We start from the raw sequence: 25,122 nt of genomic DNA on the forward strand, positions 1-25,122 counted from the left end.
AAAAGCTAGCCGTCTGCATTTTACTACGTTCAGTCTTGAATTGCTCATTTCTCTTCTGCCTGTTTTCAATTATAGGCAGACTTTTAAAATTTATTAATCTCTTTCTATAGTTTCCTTGCAAAGAAGAGAGGAAAGGAGAAAAAGAAGAGAAACAAAAGGCCCTGTGCATACCTGGGAGGGGCCCAGTCGTGCTTGGTACAGTCCAGTAGGGTCCCCACGTAAGTTTTGTTCCTCCACGTGACATTGACCACTAGGACACCTGCGGGGGGTGGGGGTAGGGTAAAGGATGAAAAGGGACCACATTTAACACTGATTATTTTATTTCCACTTCATTTATTGTTATTATTTTTATCAGCAAAGTTCTATTTCCATTTGCTTTCAAAAGCTGTGGTTTGCATTCTTCCTCTTTCTGGTTTCAGTGACCTCAAGTTAAAACCCACAGGAAATTGTGTGTGTGTGTGTGTGTGTGTGTGTGTGTGTGTGTGTGAATTTGTGCGCGTGCGTGCATGTGGTACAAAAGGGTGAGACTGTGTGTGAGAGTGTAATCAAGATACTGCTGACAGAAGGAAATGGTTTTTGCCATGTCCTGCTGTAAAACAGCAACACTCACCTCTTAATTTTTCTATTATTACACATAATTGCTTTCGTTTGGCAAGCAGCCAACATAAACTAAGCGCCAGTTACCAGTGCTTAAACCAGAAGGTGACTGAAAGAAATAGGTTTTGTTTCCAATTCAACAATGTAAAATGATGGTGATTTTTATTAACAAAAAAATTATGCATGTGCATAAAAATAGGTACAGAGGGGAAAGTGGGGGCTCAGAGTCCAGAAAGCAGACAATCAGCCATGTTTCCTCTTCCTTAATCCTCCCCTCTTTGAGTTTGTGAGACAATAATCAGCCTTGGTATGGTATCTGTTTCACTCTTTGGTCTTGCTTCATATTAAGGACTCCTAAAATAGCCCTCTTAAGAAAATAAATGTGCACAATAGATTTGCTCTTGGGGTTATCTTTAGAATCAACTTTGGTAAGCATTTGCCACAGAGGATTAGAAAAGAAATCTCAAAACCAACACACTTGTTTCCTGCAAGCCGTTCTGCTTTTCCCCACTGCTTTGCAGACAGACAATTTAATTTAGCACTGCATCTGTGAATTACTAAACTTAAGTGCACTTAGTATACCAAATGTCACAGGAAACAAAATATAACATCCTCCTGTTTCCCTGGAGGGCAGGTGCCACTTTTTAAAAATCTCTCATTTAAAGCACGTTTTTGGAGGACTTAGATTTTGAGACATAAATAAAATACTAGGGTAAATAAATGAAAAATTTAAGCGAACCTTTGTTTTCTTTCTGCATCAACCTCCCGTTCTTTCTTGGAAACACCAGAGGACATCCCTCAAAGTCTGTTCCTAGCTGGTTTGTTCACTTGAGCTACCCCTGACAGTTTGAATTTTGCAGAAAACCTGAACTAAGATCCTTTAGGGTAAGAGAAACCTCACAAGGTAAGACTCATTTCCTTGGGAACCTTTAAACAGCGGGTAAATATTTGAATGGTTGGGACTCAAGTAACAGAGAAGGAAGATTTTCTTTCAAAAGTCTCAAAAAAGAGATTTAAAAATTGTTTCCCATATGGTTTAAGTTGCTAGTGCTTATATGACAGCTGAATTTACTCACTGTAAATTCAATCTATTGTAGCAATAGTCTAGCAGGGGAAGAAAAGCTAGGATGAAGCAAAGCAAGCATTTCCTCAACTCATGGCTGATTCCTTTGTAATTCCCTCAGGAAATTTTTTGAACCATTGAATATAAAAATTTGTATTGCGATGATAATCAGTGGTAATTAGGCATTTGGTCAGAATTTGCACAAGGCAGAACAATTGGAGGAAAGGATTCTTTATGAGCACATCCCTTCAGGAAAGGGGAGGGGGTGGGAGAGGAGGCGAAGGGGAAGACTGAGCTGGTTTTCTCATCATCTGCTCTCTGGGGCACTGTGTGTGGTGTCAAAGACCTTTGCAGCTGCTTAAAATTCTTTAGCATGTCAGCTATATTTACAGTGCAGGAATATATCTGTATTGCCAGAAGGTTACTGCATTTTAGCTTTAGATGCAATAGGCTGAATCACTGCGTTCCAGAGTCCCTGATGTAGCACAAATGTATAATTAAAACTGCTTGAAAGGAAACATGAAAGAAACAACAAACCCTCCATTCTTGCAGTAATAAAATTAAAAACAGGAAAAGTCTGCACAGACACTTAACATTTGTCTGCAGTGAAAGGCTTTTGTTATTGCTTTTCCCCTAAGGGTTTCGCGTTTCCAGCAAAAGCTGGCCGCGGATTGGCCAGCGCCCGCTGCGAACGCTCGCGTCTGATTGGCTGGGCCGAGGGCGGCCGGCGAAGCACTCGAGGCAGCGGCCGGAGAGAAAGGAGCCGCGCGGGTGGGAGGATGCTGCCCTGGGGCCGGCCGGCGCGCGGAGCGGGGGCCAGTGCGCCCGGCGACCGGAGGGCTGTCCGCGATGCCCGGCCCCCTCCGTCCGCGCGGGCTCGTCTACGCTAACCAGGACCGTCCGTTGGAAGAAGGCTGCGATCCGCGCGGAGGTGCCGCGTTTCCGCTCCATCACGTACGCCCCGCGGCTCAGCACAACATGCCAACCCAACAAAGATCCGAATTCGCGGTCCCAAAACCGGATCAGGGGGAAAGTGGGGCCAGAGACGAGTAGGGGACCCAAAGCAATCTATCAGTCTCGGGGCTACAGGTTGAAACTGTCACAAAGGCTGAACTGCAGTTGCAGTATCCACAAACTGTTCCCAGCTGCTACTCTCTAGAAGCCACACAAGCAGACTTCTTATCTAAGTACCAGGTGATGTTATTTGTTGTTGGTGATGGTGTTCAGCAGGTAAAGAAAAACCCATTTTCAACTTAAATAAGTCACCCTTTATTTTTCCAGAAGCACATACAATGCTTAAGATAAATCCATCACTCCCAGGGAGATTTTGAAAGGTTTCCATCAAGCACTGCTAATTAGATACATGGGCTTGTGTCTATCTTTACATGTACAAGTCATTCACAGTGCCACAGAATTTAAATCTGCCTAGAATCCACGTAGGAATATATACATGCAAATGTTAACAAAACTGCCCCTCCGTGTTGGAATGAAGGCTTAAGGAATGTTCCTCATATAAACTACTGTACTACAATATAAACAGTGCACTGCTTCTTTGTAAGAAGGTCTATGTTTAGACAACATCCCATTATGAAGGGCCAAGAATAAAAGTGGTGTTTTAGCTCTAAAACATGTAAACAGTTTATGATTTTTGCTGAAATCTCAAATCTGGAATATTACAAAATATAAAAAATATAAAGCAGACTATACATACTAAGGACATAAATGTTCTAAATGAAAATTAGTCCTCTAAAAGTATAAAACCAACTTTTAGAAATATGGGCATAAAGATGTGTAAAATGGAAATAAATTTACATTTATTCCCCCAAAGATTTGCTGTTTTCTTTCAAACATTAGCCTATGAGCTAGGTGCTAGAGATGCTCTATACAAGTCCTTTACATCTTTATATTCTCAGAAATCTCAAAGGTTTATTATCTTCCCCTATCTACCACAGACTAGGCATGGTCTTTCTCAAAGAGTTAATGATTGCCTTGTAACATTTTTTTATATTTGAAAAATACCCAAACCTTATTACTAGCAGAGTAAAAAGACAGCAGAAACATACAAAGGATGTTTGAGAGAATGCTCACCACACCTTTTCTTCTCTGTAGTGTTGATACTTTGGTTCAGATACTGAAGCAGAATCTGAGATGCTGCTCCCAAAAACATATTACCTACAAGGCACCTAATATGAACATGGTATTTATTATATAGCACAAGTCCCTTTTCTCTATAAGCCAAAACAGCCCTGAGACCTCATAAGGATTCCAGTGTTCTATTTCGTCAGTCAAGAGATCTCAGGAAGATAGGCCCATCAAGAGTTTATTCTGTTTATGGGCTATACATTAGGTGCTACTGAATTGATACACTTTGGCTGGAAATCTTTTAAACTTCATGAAGAGTTTGAAATCTTAGAACCAACACAGGCTGGTTCTGTAATACCCACATTTACAGAGTAGGCCCTTTTTATAGCCTCACATTAGACAGGGCCCTGGGTGTGGTATTATTGGGTGCCCACCTTGCCCTCAGTCCCTGCTCAGAAGATAGCCTTAAGTGACCAGCCTCTCAGATCTGGCCCTCTGCTTCAGATGCCCACTGGACTAGAACAGTCCAAGGCATCTAAAGCAGATGCAGTCAAACAGATTTATGCTGAGAAGCTGAATTAGGAATACGGAAGTTCTGGAGAGTTGGTACTGTGAGAAGGCCTAAAGGTTGTAAATGACTAAAAGGCTAAAAGGACCATATGGGCCAAAGCTGCAGGGATGCAATAGCTATGAGGCAAGGAAGCAAACTGCTGGTGAATGCCCTCAACACTTTTGTATGTCCCTCTTCTTCTGGCCTCATCACTGATGAGGATTTTACCAGCAGTCACCCAGGACCACCTAGTTAATTTCCAGCCATTTTATTAAAAATTTGTTCCTTGTCTTAACCTAAAATCTATCTTTGAATACCTTGATCTTGGCTGTGCCTTCTGATACCCTGCAGAAGCAGTCTACCCCTCCACGACCTGCCAGCATTTCATCCTGGCAAGGACAAAACCATGCTGGTATTCTCTCCCTTCCAGTTCACCTCTCTTTTTGTCCCTCCAGCCTAGACAAATTTCTTCAACCATTCTGCACCTCACACTTTTAACTCCCCTGAAGGAAACCTTAAAATAAGGGGTCTTAGTCACAATCCTCAAGGAAAGTTAAATTTCTCAATAAATTAGGACCAAACAGTGACAAATTTAGTATTATCTCTTATATTAATCCTTTCCTTCTTCGTACACATAAAATGCCATCACCCCCAAATAATCATTCTCTCCTGGGTTCTCAGCTGGACTCCATACACAGCTTTCCCTGATGGATGCTCACCAGAATGCATATTTCCCTCCCCTTTCTGAGTCCACAGCTGGACCTGGCCTCCCTACCAATGGCCATATAACTGCATTCTATCAGAAAAAAAAAAAATGACTAAAGGGGTGTGGGTCGCATCCAGGCCAGGCCCATAAGAGCCTCCCATGCATATTCTTCTGGTCTCCTCCGCTTTCTGGTAAAGATAGAAATGACTATAGTAACCCTGAAGGTCACAAGTTGAAACTGGCATAATATTCTACATCTGGGTTCCTGAATAAAGAGAACTCACCAGGAATACTCAGTTTATTAGATGAACAAGTAAATTCCCAGCCTGTATGAACATGGTTAGACTTTGTGTCCACCCTGATACATGTCCCTTTAACATTTCACTCCACTACAAGTGAGCTTATCTCATCCACCTAGGTGAAACTCCTTAAGATCAGGGAGAGTGCTTGCACCCACAGCCCCCCAGAAGCATAGTGCCTGGCTTATAATGAGAGCTCACAGAATACTTAGGGAATAATTGGAATAGAGGCTGAGTTCTGAAGGGCTTCTTTTCCCACTATTACCATACTTTTTCAATAAGCAAATCTCTCACTAGCTTATAGATGACAGACATTCTCTGTGGAGAGATTTTATTCCAAAGATGTTATAAATGTGGCTTATGAATTATTATTTCTGGTATTTGTGAAGCTGTTTCCTGTAGAAATGGGCAAATGCCTGATTTCCCAGTGGATTGGCATAAAATGTTTATATTACAGTTTAAAGACTGTCTCAGAGTCTTTAAAATGCCTCATCCTTGGGACAGATGTCTTTGCCAATCATTGCAAATGCTGAATTTGGAATCAGACAGAAGTGTTTTCAAACTCTTATTCTGACTACCACATCTGGATGGACTTGGTGTGCACTCAGGCAGAAAACAGAAACCTCATTATAATAATACCAAATTGTAACTCATTTATGCCCTAATCCTTCTTTTCAAAGTTTACACATTTCTTTCCTTTTACATATTCTTTCTAGTGAAACATTGGTGATGATAAAAGTGCCACAATATTCTAGTTTCATGAGCACAGGATAAAGAACCTATATTTCAGATATCATGTTATCCCACATTCTCACACAATGTTACTCTTGCACAAAGTCTGATTTATCGCCGTTGCCTTGTTCAGAACTCATTCCCCTAATATTTTGTTGGTTTTGTTCTGCTATATTCAGTACCAGTTTCTTTTTTAGGCTGAAACTGACAAAGAGTCCCCTTTATTCATTGCTCCAGCTGCAGAGCTCTTCATCTTCAGACAGAGCCTTCTTCAGAGGCTTGAGTTGAGTTTCTAAATGTTTGGGAAATTTTAAAATTTTTTAACTAAGGTAACCCACAAAGTACCTGTCAGCCCCCAAGCAGAGGGACTTTCCTGTTCCCTACACCAAGTATATATGGAGCACTAGGACAAAAAATGTGTTGTCACATGACCATAAAAACAGTTTTTTTTTTTTTTTTTAAAGAGCCCTACTGCTGGGCTGAATGTTTGAAGAGTCATTTTAACCACATCCTGTAATCAAACCATCTGGAACACAGTGCTGCGATTAGTCACCCTGAACACTGGGCTTTATCTGAACAAATAGTGTATGGCAATGGAGCTTGGGAGATAGGGCAGCACTAACAAAAGGAGTGTAATGAAACACTTCATGCCCTAGTGTGCCGCCACCCCAGTCATAAACCCCAGAGACACACTGCTCTGGTGTTAATATACTACTTTATGGAAAGCACAGCGAGCTTAAAGATTAAAGGACTGAAGGGCTAAAAATTGCTGGTTTGGGTTGATCTTCTCTGTCGGCGGCTGGAATATGTTGGCATCGCTCTATCTACATTAATTATAACCTCTCAGATGACAGTTCAGCATTCCGATTAGGGTTTGGTGCTATTTTCAGGACATTGGGAACAAGGTTCACATTTATGGGAGGATAGTGAAGATTCTTGGCCAGAGGTTAATCTGAACACTGAGACTTTCTTCTAGGTTCATCTAAATACCAGCCATAAATAACAAGGAAAAAAATAAACTTTAACCAATACCAAAAAAGCAATGGCAAAATGCTATTCTAATCTGCATTTTAAAACAGTATTCTTTCTTACTAGGCTGTGTTTATCTCTTTCAAAATACATTTGAGCCATCAGTATACAATCTATGGAGATCTTTTTAAAAACATATTTGAAAGGATTTTCCCTCTAAATACACTGAATAAGCCTTTAAAAGGAAAAAAAAAAAACGGCTAAAGAAACCTTGTTTCCCCATGGGCCTTATGGTTTAATACACAAAAGAACACAGAGCCACTTCCATCACTGTCACCTCCCCCGAAGCCTTTGTTCTGAGGCCTGATGAGCTGTATTGATTTGGGAAAATCATTGAGCTTCTTGGAAAACTAGACTCTCGCTTATTCACTGCCATCTATTTCTTTCCCATGAAGACAGGTGGTCAATATCCAGTTGACTGGTCAGCTAAAAGAAGCTCTTGCTGCTTTTCTTTCTCTTGCTTCCCTAGTAACGTTATCCTTTCCCACTTCTGGAAAATACAATGGCCTGTTAAGAAGTCTAGTGGCAAGAAGAGGGAGCAGAAATAAGGCTTTTGTCAGGCACCACCAGGGACACTAAAATGCTGCCCCATACATTTGCATAGGAGCCTGCACTGCACACGAGAGGATGGCAACGATCTTTTCAGGAAGTTTAAGCATTAATGAAAACTATGATCGCCTAAACAACTTTTAAGAAATAGGGGATCAAAACAGGTCATTAGAGATCAATTAATGTTCACTGCAAAAAAAGAGTTATTTTCCTTCTTTTCAATTATCACGTGTATATGTGTGTGTGTGTGTGTGTGTGTGTGTGTGTGTGTGTGTGTTTATCACCATTCACATCACAAATATATATATATATATAAATATATACCCCTTATTGCTTGGGCAATTCCTCTACTAGTTTCTGCTAAGGTGTCCAGAGACCCTACTTGGAGACAGAAAGGAAGGAGAACAGATCTGGGGCAATAGTGTTGGGAGGACAAAGGGAGACAAGTTCCTTGACCTTGCTTCAATAAGGACAGCAAGCCAGAGATATTTAATTGGACAGCATAAAAAGATATCCCCTCCTGGGCACAATGACAAAGGCTTATAATCTACTTATGAGGCTGAGGCAGGAGGATTGCAAGTTTGAGGCCAGCCTCAGCAACTTAGCCAGCTACTGTCTCAAAACAAAAATTCAAAAGGCTGGGGTAACAGTTCAATGGGAAAGTGGCCCTGGGTTCGATCCTTAGTACCACGCACATACACACACCAAAAAAAAAAAAAAAAAAAAAAAGGAAAGAAAGAAAAAAATAAGTCACCTCTCTGCACCTTCAGAATTGGTTTTTAGGGGCCATGTTCCATTAGGGCTCTGTCAATAGAGCAGGATAGAAAGAATAAAGAGGGACAAGGTAAAATGTGCCTCCCCCACCCAAAAAAAACCCAGTTTTCTGAACCAGACATTTGGAGCAATTTAAATGCATAAACTGAACAGGTACATGTAACGTATACAGTGTGTCTGTATGCATTTGTACAAAGAGGTTTCATTTCTTGCCTTTGAGTGAACTTTCCAGTAACTGCTTCCTTTGAGGCTTGGGGCTTGGAGATAAGCAACAGCAGCACTCTGATTTCCGATGCCAAGTTCTAAACTTGAATTTTCGAGGCGCCCGCTGGTTTATCTGAACTCTGACAAGTTAAGATGATGACTTCTAATACTGGCAGGTTCCTCAGGCCCTCTCCTTTTTATGAAGCACAATGTCCTCATTGGAGGATACTGGATTTCTCTTTCCCTTCCTGCTCCCTTTCATCATGAGAAGATAGGAGTTCAAAGCCCACTGTTAATGGATACAGCCCACTCCCCAGGCCTGTCTCATAGCTTTTATTATTAGCTAATTAGGAGATATTTTTCCTTCCTTTAAATAAAAGCATTCAGAAGTTTAGGAAAGGCATTTTATAAATATTTGTTGAACTGTTGGCTTGCCATGAGCCACAATAATGAACAAGAGTGTCATTTTAGGACACAGCTATGTACAAGTGGCCCAGGCACACAGCACGTGGCCAGGGTCTCCCACAGTGAGCAGGGAAATAGCCTCTAACTGCCTCCTTCCCCCATGTATCAGATTCACATGTCTCCTAAGATAAGCAACTAAAAGGATGTGGTCTTTCAAACCACCACTCTCATCATCTCCTGCTCTTCGTGTTAATTACAGGACCTTTCCAGCTAACAACTCCTACACCCAAGCCCTCCACGCTGCCATTACCTCAGCTGGAAAAACAGGTCAAGAGAACAGCAGAGATAGACAAAACTTGGCAAAGCCTCCTCCTTCCTCCACCCCACCACTCCCTCCCTTGGAGGGAGAGACCCCTGGGGGATGGCGGGAGTAAAATGCAGTGCATCTGAAGTCCTGTCCAGCTCTCTGCCACTTCCCCAAATCTGGCTCAGGCAACCTGCTGTCTCTTGCTCCAGGTTCCTCGCCCCCAGCCAGGAGCAGGGGAGGAAGGAGCTGGGGGAGACAAAGTAATTATGGAGATGAATGAAATTGAAAGATAAAGGGGAAATAAAATAAATAAATGGCAGAAAAGTAGGCAAGGAAAAGGGAGGGGAGAGATATGGGTCCTCCCAACATCCCTAATCACCTAGTCTTTCTCAAAATCCCCCCTGACTCCTAGATCAGTGCCAGTTACAACAGTGACAGTCTAGGCCATGGGTGATTAGCAGTTTTCAGGTTTAAATGCTATTGAATTGCTTGTCAAAATATGTGCAGTAGAACTATAGGTTGCAGGACTGTGTTTTAAAGTAATTTTTTTTTTTTTTTTTTTTTTTTTACCATCCCCAGTCCTTGAGCCATAAGGAGACAGTGGGAACCAATTGACAATTATGCTCCACATCAAAAAGCTGCTACTGATCCGTGTATCTCGCTGGGATTGAAGAGCCAGGCTTCCTATAAATTATGATGCTTTATTTAAAGTCAGAGCGCTTATTTGCTTTTGTGCCAGCTCTGGGTCCTTTTCATCTCTAGCTCACCGGGCCCAGGAGAGCACACATTCCTACAGCTCTGCTGGCCACCAGCTGTGTCCTGTATAAATCATAAAACCTCCGAAGGAGGCATTCTTTACACAGGCCAACAACATTTACTGGAGATGATCGCTCTGCTATTATTCCACTTGCTGAAATTTAAAATAGCAATTTACAACAGCAGCTGAAACAGGGAACTGCCTCTCTTAATGTGTGTGTGTGTGTGTGTGTGTGTGTGTGTGTGTGTGTGTATAGAATGGGAAGGATCTGCAGGCATATAGCACACAAAGGGGTAGATTTTGTTTGTCACCCAAAAGCCATCATTTTGGCCAATCTAGAAAGAAAAGAAGGAATGGGAACATTACAAAACTATACTCTGTGCCCTCCCAACTGAGCAAAGAAGGGTGAATGAGGCTTCTGGTGTAAGTACTGGGCATGTTCTCACTGGGAGTGGTTGACCCTACAGGCACCCCGGGGAGCAGTTCATACACCCTGGTAACATACAGCATGGCTCAGGTTCAGAATGGAGGAAAGCTGAAGGGACCAACTCTAATCAAGTTTAACTGGCAGTCAATTCTGAAGACGAGGAAGGAAGATAATGGTGATTGAATGGAGCACCCTAAGCTCCCACAGACAGACACTTCTGGTTCAGCTCTGCAGCTGCTTCATCTTGAGCTGACTAAACCTCCCAGAGCTTCAGTTTTCTCATCTAAACAACAGGCACAGTGTGATTATTAAATATGGTGTGACTTAGGTGAAGCACTGGGCACAGACATGGGCATAAAGCAGTGACTCAAGCAAATGTGCTTTCATTCCCCCATCTTTTAAACCTTTCTGTAACTTAAACCCGACTCAGAAATGCAACCAGCAAGTTTCTCTGCATTCCTTCCAGGCAAGGTCCCTTACACACAGGCATCTGCAATAAGCAGCCTATATCCACTCTTTTCTGTGGTGGGGGATTGAACCCAGGGCTTCCGACACAAGAAGCAAGCACTCTACCACTGTGCCCCAGGCCCAGCCCAATTAGCCTGTAGTCTTGGCCCAAGGCTGACTGCAGATGCAGCACATCTATCCTTCAGAATATTAAGGGCCCCAAGTTCCAACCTTAAGGACATTTTTTCTTGTTTCTATATCCACTGCTAATTTCAACCCATATGATGTTATATTTCCTGACACACACATCCATTATTTGAATGAAGTGAGCTGAGAAATGCAGTTCAGTTCTCAATCACTGAGGAGGCCTCCTCTCTGGACTTTAAATATTTAAGGTAAGGAAACCTCATTGCAAGTTTTTGGGAATCAGCTAATTGAACTCCTGGTGTTTGCCTAGATCACAAATTAAAGCTCCCCAAGTTGGGACCACAGAAATGAGACACAGCAGCAAGGCTCTGGGGGTGCAGCTAGATGGGGGTTAAATGTGAACTTACAGGTCCAATTCCCATCTGAACAGACCAGTTCTCTTGACAATGGTCAGAGGCTGCTTCCCACCCTCCCCCATCCCACATTCCAAAGTTCTTATCTTTCAGGGAAGAGAAAAGGCCCAACAGAGTTACAAGTATTTCAATAACGTGCTCAGAGACCAGCTCTTTTCTGTAAACAAGCCTAATGAAGTGTGACTAATAGTGCTCTCCTTGAGCAGACCGTTGGTAAAAGGGCCTTTGTTAGCACTTACTAGAGCAAAGTCCTCATTTTGCTGGAGCAGAACAAAACTTAGCTGGTTATTGATCGACCAGCCCTGCTGGGTGTCACTGCTTCACTGTCTACTTCTATACAGTGTGTGTGTAAATACACGTGTTTATACAGACATGGGGATGATGTTCCGCACACACATCCAGGCCTCTAAGCTAACTTTTGGTTCTGTTTCTCTGCAAACCAGACGAAGTATTCAAGGCATCCAGCTTAAGTGTAATTCCTCTCTGACATCTCTCTCTCTTTCCAGTCCTTGAGACTACCCCAGCCTGTAACTGAAGCTCCCCATGGTCACTTGGTAATTGTTTCCAAAGTCACTCAGATTTCACCTGACCTGGTTATTACAGTCTAGAGGTGATTTCATTTTTTTTTTTAAGAAATTCAAAGTTGTTGCTTCCTTCCCCCGTTTCACCAGCAGTCCTAAAAGCCTGAAATTGTGGCTCCAAATATTAACTGCTAAATAAATTATTCCCTTCTTCAATTAAAGTTTGTTTTCAGTGTCATCAACACACACAACAATCATGTTAGCAGGAAGACATGAAGTTGGCTCGGACTTGTTTCTTGGACAGAGGGAGAAATTCAAGTCAAAACGTGCTTTCCTTGCGAATCTAAGCACAAATTTCCGAATAAATTATTGACTGCACTTTGGCCTCGTCTGAAACATTAGCCCCACAGGCTGATAAGTTCTGACCCCAGGTGGCACATCAGCTCTCTCAGAAGAGGCAGAAACATTAGTGCTTTGCACTGGGGACTAAGACGTGCGAGCCAATCAATCAAGCTCTCTTGACAGCTTTTACAGCCTCTGCACATTAGACCCAAGTCAACCTCTAAGACGTCTATTGTTCGCATTATTCTCTTCTTCTCTGGTCTGATGAAGTTAGGGTTAAGTCCAAGGCTTCAGCAAGAGAGAAAGGCTATTGTTAGTAACTCAGTCTTTATTGACTCTGACCTGCAGGGCAGCCAACTTCAAGTCTTTTCCAGAAAGTAATGCACTGTTAATTGCTGCTCATCATCAGGGTGTGTTTTATACACCTCTTTTCACTGGAGGAAGACCTGACTAAATATTTCAACATCTTTCCAGGTTGCCTTGTACTTCACAAGAGTTAAAATACACACACACACACACACACACACACACACACACACACAATCTGATTTGCATCCACTGCCTCTGAATTGCTAAATCTAACATCAATGCAACAGCCGAATGTTTGGCTGGACAAGCTAACTCCTGGGAGTTGGCACATGAAACAATAAATGCATAGATTTTTTTTTTTTTTTTATGGCAAATAGCTGTGGGGATTAGTACATGGGGCAGGAAAATGCCTGATAGAGGAATGAGGTGTAAACCTATTATTTCCTTCTGATGACCTTTGCTTAAAGAAACTCAAGATCTTTTTCAGTTGAAACTGGTAGCTGTGTTTGTCAGCAGCCAGCAACAGACTGGTTGGCTTCAGGGTGAGATGTGCAAGGTCCCACTAAGGCTGGCTTTGAGGAACTCAGCACTTGAAAGGGGTGGCAGAATTAACTAGGCCAAAGGCTGTCTGGTTTTCTCTGAAAGCAAAACCAGGCAAACCATTCTGTCTTCTTACCCAGCCAGGCCTCTCTGGGGAGAGTGCAGGAAAAGGCGGGTGGCTGGGTGGAGGGTAGCACCAGCAGGCCCAGCCCAGGTCTGTTGCCAGCTGCACCAAGGCTCAGCCACACATGCCACACAGGAGCACCAAAAGACAAAATAAAACAACAAAAACAAAAAAATCCCATCTTGCTGTTGAAACTGGTGAACAAAAAACTGAAATTTGAGGAGAAATCACATGTTGACATTTTGGAAATCAAATTTCTTGAATATAGAATAACAGCACAAAACCCAAAAAGGTTGGTATTTTTACTCAACTTTTTTTCATATTTTAAAAAAATGTACATCAATTTATTATTTTAGGTGATATAAAATACTTACACTGAAAAACAATTTATTTTCTAAAATGTCAAGGAAACATCTGATGTACATCCAACATGAATGGTAGGTTCAGGAGTGGAAAAAATTGTCATTTCAAATGCATTCCCACCAAGTATGTGGCGATCTTACCATTCCTTCTTTGATTACAAAGATATAACATTTACTATATTGCTCTGTGGTTATCCTTTTGTTAAAAATATGTTCTAGCTTTCCTAGGTTTTCTTTTCCCCTCAACAATCACATTTAAACAAATTATTATGGTAATGAGGAGTTGACCTGAAGGAAAACTATGAATTTCTACATGTATTCATTCTCCAAGAATAAGTACTGCTGTCTTTTCTAATCTAGAGCTTGTATAACCCATTCAGCCAAATTTAAGGAATGTACCCGACCCAGATTTGTATACCCATTCCAATGTAATCTAATGTCTCATCCTCAGCATCTATTCCCCAAGAAGGATTCATGTGCTGCTCTCGTGAAAATTTGTCCCTCTTGATTTTCAAATCAGTAAAGTTCTGGTTCAAATCCAGGTAAAAGAAAGATGAAGCCAAAGCTGGTTCCCTGAGGAATTATTTTAGAATAAAGTTTGAAGACTTTCCATTTGATTCACATTCACTAAGCCATACTATCTCTTCTCTCTCCTTCAAGAAAAGGAAACAACAAAAAATAGTAGCTGCCTATTGTGGGAATGGTATTTAATCACATGTGTTTTGTTTGAGTTTACTGCTTTGCCTTCTGAGAAAAATAGATATTTAAACACAAGTTCAATGATGATGAAACTGACTTTTACAAAAAGTGAAGCAATGTCATGTGTAGCAAAAAATGTTTGAAATTTTTGTTTCATTTTTTAATTTCTAGATAGCAACAGAAGAATTCTGTAATGTGATTTACATCACAACAGAATTTTTCTTGAAAAAAGACCTTTTAAAAATTCCGAGAAGCTCAAAGTACCACAAAATATTCAAAAGACTGCACATCATAGGTAAAACACGCCAGTTGTTACAGATACCTAAGTATAATTATACTCGGAAAAGAGATATAGTATCAGCAAAGAAAAGATGCCTTAAGAATTCTTCATGTTTTCCAAATTGATAGACATGAGTGAGCTCTAATAGTCATCTAATCATCTAATAATAATGTTTAGAAATGGCTTCTTCCAGATCCAAATGTACCACCATTGATATTCACTTCCATTCAGCCATTATAAAAGGTATTCACTGGTGTGGCACTGAAAGGAACATCTGGAATGCTCCCTAGGTAAGTGGCCACTGTTCCTTTCATTGCTTTGTCCAGGATGGCAAGTTGAGTTTGAAGGTCTTCAGAGTAGATAACTTTTTCATAATGGATTCTGCAGCTCCAAATTGTTTCTATTGACTGAACTCCTGGTGAGATTGTTGACTAGAACATAGATTTACAGCCTCTATTAGAGATACCACCACATTTTCAACAGATACTATAATATCCTGAGAATTTTCAGAGCTGGAGTCCACTAAGGACAAGGCAAAGGGCACCGTGTTACCAGAAACTAAGGCAAGCATTACACCACTGCCCATGGATGGGCATATGTGCAAGTTCACATTCACCTGCCAGTCTTTAGCATTGGTTATTACTCAACTTTTGACAAATTTTCAGCTACAAAAACTTTCAATATTTAGCTAAGGGATTATGCTACTTTGTGTAGTAAATCACAGTGTATGAATTAACATAAATGGATTGGTGTACACTTTTCCAAGCAAGTAAGTAGAAAGGCATTTTCTGTTGCTCTTTTAAATTCTACCCCATCTGAGTGCTTCATGATGTACTAACTCCAAAGTATGTGAAAGTAATACTAAATTTGATAAGCCTTGTAACTGGTTAAGAGAGCAGTGCTTTTTATCCTAATAATCTTTTGGTGCAGTGGTTTCAATTTTCTGGTGCCACTGAGTCCAAATCAACTTTAATATTAGAATGAGATCAAGAAAACTAAATTTTGCCATTAATCTTTCCCTTTAAGTCAGTTGTATGTCCACAGCTTAAATTTCTTTTTAAAAATCTTTAATTTTAAACCACCAAGAATGCATGCTCCTAGGCGATTAAACTTACAAATACAATGGGCTAACAAGGCTGAAAAATATTTTGTGACATGTCCAAAACAAAATGGAATGTGTAGCCTGTTCTTAAAAGTAGCTGCCATATAAAGACAGACTATACTATATATCTTGGTGACCAGGGGGTTACAGGATTGATGCCTACTTCCCTTATGGACATCAAAATCTGCAGGTGCTCAAGCACTTTTAGGAAGGGACATAGTATTTGTATAAAACCTATATATATATATATATATATATATATATATATATATATATATATATTCTCATTTCTTATAATAAATAATAAAACATAAATGCTAGGGGCTGGGGATGTGGCTCAAGCGGTAGCGCGCTCGCCTGGCATGCGTGCGGCCCGGGTTTGATTCTCAGCACCACATACAAAGATGTTGTGTCCGCTGAAAAATAAATATTAAAAAAAAAATCTGCTGCTTTAAAAAAAAACATAAATACTATATAAACAATTATATTGTTTAGGGAATAATGATGAAAAAAAAGGTTTATACATATTCAACCAGATTGTGATTGGTTGAATCTGAGGATCTGGAACCTGCATTTATGAGCTGACCATAAATTATAAGTCCTGAGTTAATAAAGACGGTAGCTGCAAGGGGAATGCTACAGCTTGAGTGTGTCTTCTCTAAAATTTAGGTGCTGTCAATGTGATAATATTAAGAGGTGGGAAAGTTAGGCACTGATTCAAACTGAGTGGGTCATAAGGGTGGCTATCTTGAGATGTGATTAGTTGCCCTGATAAAAGGGCTTGCAGAAAGTTCAATCCCCTTTTTGTTCTTCCTTGTTCCAATATGTGAAGACATGGCAAGAAGGGTGGCCTAGATGCCACAGTCCTGATCTTAGACTTTTCAGCATCCAGTACTATGAGAAAATAAACTTCTGTTCATTATAAATTACCTAATCTTAGGTATTCTGTTTCAGCAACAGAAAACAAGAGCAAAATAGGTATTACTAAAATGTTTAAGCGTATGCACAACCGCAAGATTCACTTTACTCAATCTTGATGGGGTTGAATGTGGGGCCTCCCCTGAAGCTTCAGGAAGCCAATTCAAAAACTAATAAAATAGCATCATTTTATATATACCAGGTAGTTTATATTTGTGATTCTGTCCCCAGGTGGTAAATGTGGAAAAAAAATACAAGGAACAGTGATAGAGAGGTTTAGCTATGTGTAAGACACAAGATAAGTGTTTTTACACAGATTATCTCATTTATTCTTCAGAGACTATGATGGGTTCTTAAATTATCACTATTCTGGTGAGCAAAAATTAACTCTTAGAATATTTAATGGACTTGCTCCAGGATAGAAAATCAGAGGTTGAACACAGGCAGTTTGACTTCTGTTACTGGGCTTCCACATGCATTATGCAAATTTACATAAATGTAAGCTTATAGATAACACAAGTTCATGAAGGAACTACACATGCCCAGACAGGGACCTACAGGGGCATGAAAGGCCATCTCCAGGATGACCCCCAGTGTGCATACGATGCGCAGCAGATGTGCACGTCTCCTCCCAACTCCAGGTTAGATGGCATCACATTTGAAGCTTAAAATTGACCTTGGTGGAGACAAACATATAGAAAACAGCAAATGCTATGGGGTTTTCCCTCTGCAGCTCCTGTCCAGAGCCAGTTATTATAGACTTACTGGCACACGGATGGTCATGACAAAAATTCATTGAACTGCTACTCTTCTCTTACATAATAATAATCCTTGCCATAGAAAATCAGGGCCTGGGCAAAGCATAGAACCTTGAAACCCTTCTATATTCATGTTTAACTGTTTAGAAGGCATCGCTAAAAGAAAACTAAGGATGATTCTAGAACTCACTGTGAAGTCAAATTCCTATGATTTTAGTTGTGGTTTCAAAGGCTCCCCAATCCCAGGCTTTCCCTTCTGCTTAAGCACTCACATCTCATTGGTGGTCAAGCTGTGCCTACTTTGACTTCCTCATAACTCCTGGCTCCACCCACTCCTTATCCACACCACCATCCAAAATCAGGCTTTGGTTAAGTCTCTACAGATTACCACTTAGCTCTCTGCTTCCTTACACTTCAAGATGACTTTAAGAACCTTGGGACACAGTAAGTTATTTCACACTCCCCTGCTTTGCTTTTATCTTTTGTTTGGAGAATGATGGCCTGACTTGCTTAATCTTTTGAGTTCAAGTTCAGGTGCACTAAACTTCCCGGGAGCCCTTCCCAAAACCCGACACTGCCTGACTGACTGCCCTAGCAGGTATCTCTGCAAATGCAATTACGGTGAGATTCCAGGTGCCTCATTTCATCCTGCCAGCTTCTCCTAGTTGGCTAAGTACCAAGTGTTTTTTAAATCTCTGCTAGAGTGTAAGCACTCAACACGTTTTTGGTTTTGGTACTGAGAATTTAACCCAGGGGCATTCAACCACTGAGCCACATCCCTAGCCTTATTTTGTAATTTATTTAGAGACAGGGACTTACTGAGTTGTTCAGCACTTTGCCATTGCTGAGGCTGGGTTTGAACCCATGATCCTCCTGTCTCAGCCTCCCGAGCCGCTGGGATAACAGGCCTGCACCACCAAGCCCAGCTCAACACATGTTTTTAAAGGAAAATGAAATATTAAAATGAATAAAAATATAGAGGAGCTCCTGTATTATAATCACATACACACATCAAAATATAAAAGTGAAAATTGTAAAGCTGAAAACTGTCAGCTGATTGTGGTATCTTCTAAGTGAAAGAGCCCCTCTTTCAGTTAATTTTTTCCAATTTTAAAATAATCTGATAACAATACAGATATAAACAATTTGGCTTTACGTATCTTCTTTTTTTTAATAGAATTTTTTGTGGAATAAATAATCTTTCAAGTTAACAAAACTAGGAACCTTCCTCTGGGATTTCAAAAGCCATCCACTTTTATTGAACTATTACAAAAGCAATTGATGAGGTACATTTGTCGCTCACCTGATGCAGGAGCTCTAAACACAGACCATAACCCACCCAGCCACGGCAGATCCAGACTGTTGGCCTCTTTCACTACTCCTTGAAATTTAATGAACAGTCATATCCAACAAATCTCCTCCCAATAGCCTGCCAGTGGTTATTCTCCCAGACTCTGGGCCCCAAAGAGAGATTTGTCATTGCTTAAATAAATTTTACAGATGTAATAGATAAAGGCAATAAAGAAAACAGAGGTTTTATAAAACAAAGTTGACAGAGCAGAAAGCTCTCTCTCCATAATGACATGTACATTTGTGCATACCAGGCTGCTTGTGTGTACCAAAGGGAAATAGACAATGAAGGCCAGGGAGCATGAAATGACAGCCTTCTTTGCCTTTCAGGGAACGTAAATTTTATTCGTTAAGTGTAAATCTTAAAACCGGGGGTTTCAATCTGCATGTGTGATCACCAAAAATTGATTTCAAGGAGACAGAAAATTATTTAACATATTGCCTGGCAATATAAATCCTGCATCACGCATTCATGATTGTCCATGGTGGAAAACTCAGGTGATACTTTCACGGCAAAATGACGTTATTGGCACAGATGGTTTCATCTGTCTTTTAGTTAGAATACTACAACTAGAAGTGGGTCATGTACCACTTGTCCTCAACAAGTGGCTCATGATCGCCAATAGGCACTTTCTTGGTGTCAATTCAAATGCAGAACCATTACTTTCATTCCCAGTATACTTTTGGATATCTCTTGTTCTCCAAATAATGCAAATGCAGTAGTTTCTTTTTTAAAACTCAGTCATTATGTTATTAGGAATCACATACCTGGCTCTTAATACAAGGGAAGGACATGGAGAGAGAATAACTTCACAATTCTTGCCTCCATAACATATAATAAATACATGTTTTTTCCAGAAGATTGGTAATGCACTTATAACTAGTCTCTTCACAACTCAAATGATCAAAATACAAATTAGGCTAGCTCTGTGTGTGTGTGTGTGTGTGTGTGTGTGTTTAATCTGTTTAACAAAATGTGGCCTTTAATACTTAATCCCAGTTAATTAAATTAGTCTCATTTTATGTTGAGGCATATTTTAAAATAGAAACTTGGTAAATATGTAGAAATTCTAGTATGCAGGCATGTTCTAAAAAATAGAACATAATAGTATTCTACAAAATACTAAAAAAAATTATTGAAAATTGTCATTCTACAGCAACATGGCCATAACAACAACAGCAATGTAAATGCTAGTGATCAACATGAGTCAAATATGGTCTGTATAGATGCAAATTGTGTTCTTTGGTGCAGGAGATTACAGAGATACAAGTTTTCATTTACTTAATGTAAACTAGCGATTCAATTCAATGTAAAAATTAACTGCCTGATCTCTGAGTGTAAGAGGTACTGGGATCAACCCTTCAAGATAACTTCTATTTAGACTCTATTCACCACTCCTGTCCTTACATAAAAAAGAAATTTATTGCTATGGGTTTGGAAGTTGGGGCAGCAGGAGGGATGGGAGGAGCCATAAATATTTTTTACAAAGTAATTGCACATAAAGCACTATTTCCAGCTACATGTTTTCTTGTAGCTTAGATTCCATGTGACCCCAGAGGAAAGCTGCATCTGACAATCAGCAAAACCAGGCTCCTGGGAACAGTGCTCCCTTTCTGCAGTTCTGGCACTGCACCTGGCCCTGATCACAGCTTGCCCCTCCCTTCACAGTCACCTTTGTTGGAAGGACATACATGGCAGCATTAATGCCACTGTTAATCACTGTAATAAGACCTACAAAAATGAGGGTCTTCTAGGTTGAAATCCTAAATTATAGAGAAAGTGCTGGCAGACTAATGAAAAGCACCTACGCTCTGCTGAGAATGAATATTACAACACTGGGAAACACTCTTGTTTGTGACATTTACCAGGACCTACAGTGCAGACTGTGGGTGAGGCACTAGCCTAAGCGTCTTATACACATATGAACTCACTTAATCCTAACACCCAGTGAGGGTGTACCATATTATCTCCACTTCACAACTGGGGCACAAAGAAGGCAGTAATAACTACCCAACGTCACTTAGGCAGTAAACTGAAGAACTGGAAAATGGAACCCCATGAAGTCTGGCTGTAGTTGGGGTGACAACTGCCCAGTCTTCCCATGTAGAAAACGCTGGTGGAAAGACAGTGACCATAACACTCCTGGCCCTCCACTCAAAGATTTGGCCCCTTGCCCTTTTTTGTTAGGGAGCTATGCATGCACAAAGGTAATGACCTTCATCAGATCATGTCTAGAATTCTCACAAAATAACACCACCCCCCTACAACGCTATTTTCAAGAACAAATTTCCAAATCTTGGAGATTGCTTATTCCAAACTTGCTCTCTTTATCAAGAATTTGGAAACTTGTCAAAGGCCAGAGAGGTTAAATGGTTGGTGCTAGGTTCCAAGACTAAAAACCAGCACCAAGATCACAACTGGGTCTCTGACTGTCCTCTGCACGGTCCTTTGCCCCAACCAGGGCACTCCATTGCTTCTCCAGTGAGCATGAGTTTCTTTTTTTTTTTTTTTAATATTTATTTTTTAGTTTTCGGCGGACACAACATCTTTGTTTTTATGTGGTGCTGAGGATCGAACCCGGGCCGCACGCATGCCAGGCGAGCGCGCTACCGCTTGAGCCACATCCCCAGCCCGTACACAGCCAGGAATCATTCAGGAACAATGAAACTGACGCACAGCCGAGTGATTAATATTGCTCTGGAGAATAAGGGGGTCAAGGAAAGACTTCCTTGAGGTCTGGACAAAGAAATAACCAAAGCCCTGTGGTAGCTGATACAGGAAACAAGGACTCCTCTTTTCATTTAATCAATCCTAAACTCATTGGCCCAAGTAGCCAAGGAAGTTGAATGTCTTGAATTTATGACATAAAATTACTAAGAATAATGAGCTAGAAGAATTTTTTTTTTGGGGGGGGGGAAGGACATACACTAAAATCCAACCCATTCAATGCACAAAGGAAACTGATAAAGTCAAATGAAGCGATACCAAGGGACAGGACCTCCAGGGACATGACCAAAGACCTCTTGAAAGAACGCCTTGATAAGATAAGAGGGGCAAGTAGGTGATGGGAGGAGCTTGGTGATTCATCATTCCGCCCTTCAGAAATCCCACCCCAAAATAAGAGTTTATCTAGCTGGGCCTATAATCCCAGCAGCTCGAGAGGCTGAGGCAGGAGGATCACAAGTTCAAAGCCAGCCTCAGCAACTTGGCAAGGCCCTGACCAATTTAGGGAGGCGCTGTCTCAAAATAAAAAAACATAAAAAAGGCCTGGGGATGTAGCTCAATGATTAAGCACCTCTGGGTTCAATCCCAGATACAAAACAAAAGGGTAGGGGGTGGATTTAATCTAAATTTACACTGCAGTCTCTTACTCTACTTGTTTTATTGTTATCACTCAATACACTCAAGGCTCAGAAAGTAGCCACTAGTGGCTGGAAGTTGGGGGCTGCATCTTCAGGTGTCCACTGTGTGCATTTTCTTAAAAAAAAAAAAAAAAAAAAACAGGGAGGGAGAGGGGTCTTAGGACAGCACTGAGCCAGCTTACCTGGAGATGCCACAGTGCCCAAGCATCAGATAATGCCCACCAAAGTGAACTCTATAGGCTGTGAGGCTCCAGCACCTTCTAAATGCTTAGAGTCGAGGTTCCTTTCTGATGAAGGAAAAGGGTAAGTTTCCAAGCCTGGGTCCCTGGTTGGACTACAGGGAATCCCACCACCACCCGTGCGCCCCCTGGCATATACCCCTACAGATGGTATATTTGGGTTTCAAAACATGACCTGTTTTCCCCTGAGTGCTTATTAAAAATACTAATTCCTGCCAGACACAGTGATGCACTCCTGTAATTCCAGAGGCTCAGAAGGCTGAGGCAGGAGAATTGTGAGTTCAAAACCAGCCTCAGCAAAGGTGAGGGGCTGAGCAACTCAGTGAGACCCTGTCTCTAAATAAAATACAAAATAGGGCTGGGGATGTGGCTCAGTGGTTGAGTGCCCCTGAGTTTAATCCCCAGTAACCCTCCCCCACCCCCCAAAAAGAAAAAACTAATTCCTAGCTCTGTGCCAAGGGCTAAGGTGGTTCTTATACTAGGATAACAGACTTTAAAGAAAAATGTACATCCTATAAAATAAAATATACATAAACCGAGTTTAGTTTTTCCAAGAAAGAAATGGGGGGGCACTCGTGACTTTGATGAACTACTTTCCAACATTCTGGGGGCCAGAGCCGCAGGTGGGGGTAGGATGTATTTTACTATTCCTTTGGGGGAAAAAGTCATGAAGGAGCCTGGAATGAGGCTGAGAACTTTTTATCTGCCTGAGCCCTTTGACAGGAGTATTAATACAACAGCTTTACTTGGTTTAAAGAAAGAATTATTTCACCATCCACACTAATCTCTTCTGGCAAGAGGCAGAATTCTGCTGTGGCCACTCACAGTGGATGATGGAGCCCAGCAATCCTTTCTTCATGGAAGGGAATTTGGGACTTTTCAAAATATTAATATAATCTCACTTATTAAGATAAAACGATGTGCTAAAGCACTGGAAATTCTCACACTCGAGCAGCTAGCTATCTATTCTTTTTCTTTTCTTTCTTTTTTAACGGAAAGGATCTATCAAGTGTCTATTCTCAGAGCCTAAAATATTGACATCTTGATGTTATGCAGTTGTGTGCTCTGTTACCAGAAGTCAAATGAACAGGCAGGTCACAGTGCAAGATAAAATAAACTGTGGCTCACAGAACAAAACTAATGTCAAGTTCAGCTTGTCTGTGGTGCTAGGCATCCTATGCTGGGATGCCTGCATGAAGGTGCTAGGCCTGGGCAGTCACTGTTGACTCCACCCAGGTGCCCTTCCTGAGAATCCCCTCACCAGCACCCTTTTCATGAAGTTTATCAAAGGCCTTTTCTTTTCTTTTAAAAAGATAGAAGAGAAAGACCAGGAGAGAGGGACCGAAGAGAAAGCCAACAAGCTTGAAGGAAACAAGCTTGCCTTTTCTACCCTGCTCCACCACAAAAACCTCTTGTGAGGTCTTCAAAAATAACAATTCAGCAAAAAGTGACAGCAGAGCAACCACTGAGTCAGCCCTTATAAGGCCTTTTCCAAAAGCTGCTTTCAGTGAATCAATTTTCAATGTTGTTTCAGTTATTCTTAGATAGAAAACTTTCTGCCCCCTCCCCCTTCTCCTTTGGAAATTTGGTAACCATAGTTTCTGTATCCTGCTGAGACTTGATATGTAGAGCTGTATTCTACCTGCTATTAAGCTGCTGATAGCAGTGTTTCTGTTGCAATTTATGAGCAATGTCAGTTGAAGGCAGAGAGTATTGTACACACTATATTTTCCCAGCTGGAGATCTCCGTGAATGGAAAGCAAAAACATGAATACACATGCACTGTGGGCTTGAGGGAATAAAAAGGGAGGAAAAAAAAGTCAGCAGGCTAAAATCAGGTGGGTGGTCTTGATTATAAACCAAGTAGATAATAAAATATTCAAAGGAGGCTCTAACTAAGTGGTCAGGGAATAGAGATACAAAAAAATAAAGAAAAGCCCAGAAAGGTCTTTTTCTGTTTGTGTGTGTCTCCAGCCTAATTCCTAGATGGGTAATGTGCCAAGACTCACCTTGCCACCTGGGGTTTTAAATAACTTGCCATATCCAAAAGGTCATTTGAAACCACAAAAACAAATCCCGTTCCACATTAAGTTTCTAATAACTCCTATGGCATATAGTGAGAACAACAGTCCATTCCCAACCTTCTCTTTTAAATGCTTCCACCCACACACTACCTCAAAGGCCAAATTTGTCTTAACCAAAAATATCTTATAAGGATACAGAAATTGAGTTTCTTTTTGTGGTTAAGAGATAAGTTCATCACACTTCCGTGGACTTCTCTATCAAAGAAGTGCACAGAAAGACTTATGGTTCTTATACAAAACCCAAAATGAATGTAAAAATCAATCAAGAAACTAATCTGGAATGTGCTGGGGAGGTAGCTCAGGGGTAGAGTGCTTGCCCTAACCTGTGCAAGGTCCTGGGTTCAGTACCCCCACACTATACAACGAGATTAACCAGCAAAATCATGAAAATGCCAAAACACTCATTCTGTCCCTAAAAACTCTGAGAAATGCAACATAAAATATTCATCAGTTAAACATAGTTGATTTAACTCTTTCTTGGTTAAATAAAGTGTAGAATTAGTTTGTCTACCACAGTTGTTCCCAATTCTGTTGTATATAATTATGAAGAAAAAAATTTAAATACCTATGCCACAGACAGATCCCTAACAGTGTGATTCAGATGATCTAGATTCAAGGTCACATTTTTAAAAATGTGATCCTA

General features: G+C 40.8%; 1 protein-coding gene across 6 annotated transcripts in view; it reads right to left on the reverse strand.

Moving 5' to 3' along the window:
- Positions 1-25,122, reverse strand: part of ZNF608 (zinc finger protein 608) — a gene marked incomplete at its 3' end in the record, with an annotated part of 106,849 nt that overhangs the window by 12,455 nt on the left and 69,272 nt on the right. For all 6 annotated transcript variants that reach the window (XM_081280331.1, XM_081280327.1, XM_081280328.1 and 3 more), the window contains one exon: positions 172-259. In XM_081280331.1, coding sequence (XP_081136457.1) covers positions 172-259 — 88 coding nt within the window. The remainder of the gene's footprint in view (positions 1-171; positions 260-25,122) is intronic.

Source organism: Spermophilus citellus, assembly GCF_964194105.1.
Source record: "Spermophilus citellus genome assembly, chromosome: 1".
Classification (NCBI taxonomy): Eukaryota; Metazoa; Chordata; class Mammalia; order Rodentia; family Sciuridae; genus Spermophilus; species Spermophilus citellus.